This window comes from Castor canadensis, chromosome 15 (genome assembly GCF_047511655.1).
Source record: "Castor canadensis chromosome 15, mCasCan1.hap1v2, whole genome shotgun sequence".
Lineage (NCBI taxonomy): Eukaryota > Metazoa > Chordata > Mammalia > Rodentia > Castoridae > Castor > Castor canadensis.
The window spans coordinates 42,654,193-42,660,452 of record NC_133400.1 but is presented as its reverse complement, the minus strand read 5'-3'; the positions used below and the strand labels follow the sequence as shown (position 1 = coordinate 42,660,452).

General features: G+C 36.2%; 1 protein-coding gene across 1 annotated transcript; it reads right to left on the bottom strand.

Annotated features, from left to right (window-relative positions):
- Positions 1-4,095: 4,095 nt before the first annotated feature.
- Positions 4,096-5,052, bottom strand: LOC109702499 (olfactory receptor 2T6-like). The gene has a single exon (XM_020187818.2). It carries the CDS (start codon positions 5,050-5,052, stop codon positions 4,096-4,098), a length of 957 nt encoding a protein of 318 aa, XP_020043407.1.
- Positions 5,053-6,260: the final 1,208 nt, after the last annotated feature.

Below are 6,260 nucleotides of genomic sequence, written 5' to 3'. Positions count from 1 at the left end.
TCCCTACCATGTTTTGTTTCTGATTTTATTTATTTGGGTTTTTTACCAGCTCATTTAAATCAGATTTGCCAGGGATTTGGTTATCTTGGTTGTGTTTTCAAAGAAACATGTTTGTTTGTTGATTCTTTGTATGGTTTCTTTGGTCACTGTTTCAACATGTTTAATACACTTCCTATCAAAACCCCAATGGCATTCATCATAGAGATTGAAAAATCCACCATAAAGTTCATTTGGAGGTAAAAAAGACAGTGAATAGTGAAGGCAATCCTGAGCAAAAAGAGCAACATTGGAGGTATCAAAATACCCAGCTTAATTTTACTACAGGGCCACAACATTGAAGAAAGCATGGTACTGGCACAAAACCCAATATGAATACCAGTGAAAAAGAATAGAAGGTGCAGGTATGAATACATGCAGCTCTGCCCACATAAATTTTGACAGACATGCCAAAATCATAAGACGGAGAAAAAAGAGTTTCATCTAAAAATGTTTCTGGGAAAACTGGATATCTGCCTGCAGAAAACAGAAACGAGATCCAAGTCTTTCACCCAGTCCAAGTATCAACTCAAAGTGAATTAAGGACCATAAATTGAAACTTGAAACTTTGAAGCTGTTGCAGGAAAGAGCAGGGAATATACTGGAAACAAGATGCATAGGCCATCACTTCCTCAATAGAAGCCAAATGGCTCAGCAACTAAGAAAAAGCATTGACAAGTGGGACTACATGAAAACAAAAAGTTTCTGCACAACAAAAGAATAGGTTTCTAAAGTGAAGTGCTGCCCACGGAATAGGGGAAAGTCTTTGCCAGATATACATCAGACAAGGAACTGATACCCAGCATACACAAGATCAAAAATCTAAACACCTTCCCAAATCAAGACCCAATGAATAAATGACAAAAGAACTGAATGGAGCCTTTTCAAATGGTGAAATGCAAATGACAAAAAAACACATGAAAAAATGCTCACCATCCCTGGCCATAAAAAAACCGCAAATCAAATCCAGGTTAAGATTTCACCTCACTCTTAATAGAAGAGCTACCATCACTATATATAAAAAAAGGAAGATGTGATTCAGTAGATTAAAATTTCTCAAATGATGGTTTGTTTCAAGAGTACTCATTTTTTTGGTTTGGCTTTTTGTCTTCTTCATGCTGTGTTTTTTCTCTAAACGAAAGAACTTTGGCTTCACCAAAATTGATACTGAAATATAAGGCTCATATTGCTTTGCAACTCTACTAAAATACCTGGAAACAAAAATAAGTGGAAGGAAATAAACTTAATCAAGCCCATCCCTGATTAAAATAGAGGAGACTTTCTGTCACAAATCTCCATTTTCAGGGCTCAGCAACAAAATGAGCTTTTATGGAACACAACACCTTACCATAAAACAAGAAGTGTGAAATCACTGCACTTATCTCCAGAGCACTGTCTCCTTCTTTAATCTGAACCAGGAAAATTGGCTTCCAGGTTTCATTATTTGCATTTTCTTTCCAGACAACAAGTTTCTTTTCTGCAAGTCAATTCATATGAGTGAAGAAGAGGAAAAGGTAATAGAGATGCTTCTCTTTACATTTTACCATGTAAAATGGGTGGTTCCCCAAATGGTTAGGAATTTAAGATAAGATACCAGTTTTCATTTGCTCTGATAGAAGACTACATTTCATGTTGTGAGAAAACGCCAAACTGTCCTCTTAAATGGCTATATTGCTTTGCATGGACACCAGCAATAAATGTGAATTCCTATATTTTATGAGGTTTTACCATTGCCAGAAGTTTTGATTTTATCCATTCTTGCTTTAATTGCTCCAGTTTTAAATAATACATTATCTTTTTTTTACCATTTTCCAATTAGTTTTTTTTATTAATAGGTAAATAATGATTCAGAAATCCCAGGTAGGAATCATCATGTGTTCATGTCCCATCTTCCTCCTGTGGAATAGAGAGGATAGAGAAGAGGTGTAGAGCAGCCAGTTCAGATCTTTGAGAGAAATGTGCCTTCTGCACATTGGCTCTCCCAGGTTGAGGTCCAGGTTGTGGGGCAGAGAAACTTATCCCATACCGGTACCATTTACACATAGAGGCATCAAATCTTTGCAGTCTTTGCCTTCCTATAGCTATGGAGGTCCATGTAGTCCACCAAACAGCTCCTTCTCTGGTTGGAGAAGCAGCAGTACAAAAGGGAAATTCTAAAGTTCTTAAGATTTGTTTTGATATCTTCTGTAGTGGTGTTGACTCCTACAGGAGCCCCTAAAGCACAGTGCAGCTCAATGTGAACATTAGCAAAAAGGCTATTTCCAGAAAGAAAGTATAATGCAGATCATACTACATTACCTATTTTCAAATAATTTTCTAGTGAAAGTTTTTCAAACCTCATACTTACTAAAAGATAAATCATCCAATTTTATGAAGTTTTCTCTTCAACACTCCTTCACCCCATAATGTAATTAGAAGGAGAGCTTACATATGTGTGAAGGGCTGGGAAGAAAATGCAAATGGTAGAACTTTTGAAATGAATGTGATAAACAGGAAAAATAAGAACTTTTGTTAAAAACAGCTAAAATGATGACTAATGTTATAAAGTTTTTTCATTTTACATGATGTTTAAAATCTTACCAAAAAAAGTACATTAATTTAAGTTTTGCTGATGGGGAATTTTGCCTTAGAATCATCACATGATTGGTAGAAGTTCACAGGGCCTGTAACATGTATAAAAAATTCCGGCCTAGTTTTTGTGAGTGATTCCCTCTCCTTTCATACTTATTGTTTCTTATGCATCAAAATCTTCCAGGCTGGAAATTTTGCTATGGCATTCTACAGGCCACTCTGACAAGATTGAGGGAAATATGATCTCCATATAAAGTCTCAGGAAGGTTGCTTCTGGTTTGAAACTGATAACTGTGATCAATTAGACAGAGTCTGCTTTCTGAAAGTAGTCAGGTCAATACAAAGTCCCAGTGTTTTGTCTAACACCCAGAAGTGTTTCCAGGACAATAGGAGGCACAGATGAATTCAATTCAACCTACCATTTTCTGTAAGCAGTGGGATACCACAGGATATAATCTGCGTATTGTCCAATAGGGATAACCACAAAGCCTGGCATAAGCCAAAGGGCCACCTGTTTTTTATTGCTGTGTCTATGACTTAGTCTAAATGTTGTCCCCAGGTTTCAATTTCTTAAAAACAAATGCTCCTAAGTCATCTGCAAATGATTTTCCAGCTCTATTTTACAAATAAAATTCTGGTTTATAGTTCTTTCTATGTTTATGATATAATCCTATGCAGAAGTCAGTGCTGTAGGGAAGGGAAAATGTGTTGACAAGGATTTCTTTGGTATGAAAAAAAAATCCTCCTCACCACTTATTTTTACACAGATGGCCAATAACTATAATGAACTGAAGAAGCAGCTGGAACATGAAATTGTTAGTAAATGGGACACTTCTTTCTTAACTACATCTTATTCTGTCCTCCAAAGTAATAACTATTTCCTTATAGCAAATACAAAAAAAGCCTTTCCCTATAGAACTTTCATGTTCACACTTCTGCAAAAATAAGATTTATATTTTCTATTTCTATATTTAAATAAAGGAGGAATGTTTTCAATTGCTACTTCAAAAGAGATGCCTAGGTTTTCTAAATTTCAGTTGAGTCTATGTAGGTATTCCTGTGAGGTTTTGTAATTATTTATTTCTGTCAAATTGCTTTCAATTGTAGATATACTTAAGTGTTCCATAAACTCTGCCAATGGGCAATTTAAATAATGTAATCAGAGTCACCAGTTCTTGTGAGACCACTGAAGATTGGAATGTAGAATTAACTAAACATTGAGGACTTGCACATACATGAATTCCATTCAAAGATTGGGTACCAGAGAAGAATTAAAATATGTGGAAATAAAGGAAGAGTAAACAAAGTGGGGTTTTGGAACTCTAGCATCGTCAAGGTGTAGGTGCTCCAAAGGCTTCTCATTTTTCATGGAAACACTGCTGATGCCCTATTTCAGGAAACTGGCTTTGGCAGTTTCTGCCAATATTGTCCACATTATCAATAGCATAGACCCATGTGCCTGTGAACAGGCATCAAGGTTTTAGACTCTCAGAATTCTTTCCTTGTCACACAACAGAGTTTTTGATGTCTTGACATCACCCTTTTCATGGCCCCTGTCACATCCCTGTTCCTTAGACTATAGATGACTGGGTTCAACAAGGGGGTGAAGATAGTATAAAAAGCAGAGAAGATCTTATCTTTGAGTGGGGTGTGGTAGGATTGGGGAAGCATATAGGTATACAATGCAGCCCCATAGAACAACGTCACCACAGCCACATGTGATGAGCAGGTAGCAAAGGCCTTCTTCTTCCCCTCTGCTGACTTCATTTGATATACTGTCACAAGAATACAAGCATAGGATGAGATGACCACAGAGAAGGGAATCAACAGCATTACAACACAGCAAATGTACATCACCATCTCATAGGTGGCTTTGTCACCACAGGCTAGCTTCAGCATAGTGGGTGCCTCACAGAAAAAGTGGTTGATTTTGTGGGAGGCACAGAATGGGAGACTCATGGTGATTGGGGTGAGGAGGAAACTGTCTAAAGCACCACCTAACCAAGAGCTTCCCAAAATGAACCAACAGACTCTCCGACTCATGAGGACAGGATAGCGGAGGGGGTTGCAGATGGCCACATAGCGGTCATAGGCCATGAGCCCCAGCAGGAAGAACTCAGCCCCAACAAAGCCCATGTAGAAAAAGTACTGGGCTGTACAGGCAATAAAGGAGATGGTTCCCTTACCTACAAGATAATTTACCAGTGTCTTGGGCACAATGGTGGTGATATACATCATGTCAATAAAGGAGAGGTGGCTGAGGAAGAAGTACATGGGCGTGTGGAGTTGAGGATCTACATGGATCAAGAACACCATGACCCCATTAGCAATCATTGCTATGAAGAAGGTGGCAGAAATAACAATGAAAAGGAAGCCTGAGGCTTTATTTTGAGGAAAGAGCCCCACTAAGTTGAAGTCATTGGAAAAGCTCTTGTTTCCATTCATGGTGTTTCGTTTGAAATGGAGGCATAAAAAGAAAAATAAGGATAAAGACAATCATTCCAAATGTCTGAAAAATAATTATAATTACAATTATAATGATAATATTACATACATTATATATATCAATAACATATTTTATATAAGTATTATTTGATACCTTTAATATTTTGTATAATTATAATCATAATTACAATTATGCCAATTATACTTATATAAAGTAATAATTCAATTAATGTAATTTATATAACTAATGTTAAGCACTTCTGTGAAGTAGATTTGCAGTTTCTTTTCTTTTAGCAATTTCTTCTTATTGAAGACCAATCAGAAAGTTAGTTTCCCATTCATGAAGATGAGCAGATACTTGGCAAATTATAGCCGGTATAAGAAAGTTTAAATTTTATTCCAGAACATTTGAGTCCCAAAAAGGATTCTTCCCTTGGAGTGAACTCCATTTATTTAAGGTGTGTATTCAATTGCACAACAACAGATTCAACAAATTTATATAACCAAATAATTTAGCATGACATTTGATCAAATTGGAAATTTTTGGCACAATTATAAAACTGGTCAGAAATCACCACGGACTTTTAGATCTAGCTGAAAACTATAACAAACCATATTGAATACAGCAACAACATCACCCATTGTTGGGTATGCTTACTAGTTCTTTCACTTATTTATCAATTTATCATTCATTCACATTCAAATCTTTTTCTATGAAAAAAGACTCCACTCCAGTGTTATGCTCTATTCCTTGGCAATACTAGAATAAATATCAGAGAACGTGTTTCATGCACCTTAATTTCTTGTCATGATAGAAACAGAGTAAGCAACAACAGAGTGAGGTCATGCTGTCAGATACTACTAAATAAGTGCTATGGGGAAAATACATAGACAATGAAGGATAAAATAGAACAGCCATGTAAATATTTGAAGGCATAGTGTTCTTACAGAATAAATAATAATTATCTATCTCTAAAGCACAATGGAACTTGGAATATGAGGAAACAAAAAAAGCAAGGTCTGGAAGAATATAACAGCAATGGGACAGTGAGTTATCAGTGGTCAATACTTCAAGGCACTTGGGCCAAGAAAAGAAGTTCAAAACTATTTTAACTATTTCCAGTAGAATTATCTCCAGTTAAAATTGTACGATATTTAACATGCTTACCTGGATCTTTTTTAAAAGTATTCTTTTATACATTGGAGCC

Bases quoted from the DNA above. Each gene is read 5' to 3' on its own strand.
- LOC109702499 (XM_020187818.2), bottom strand. From the start codon at position 5,052: ATGAATGGAAACAAGAGCTTTTCCAATGACTTCAACTTAGTGGGGCTC.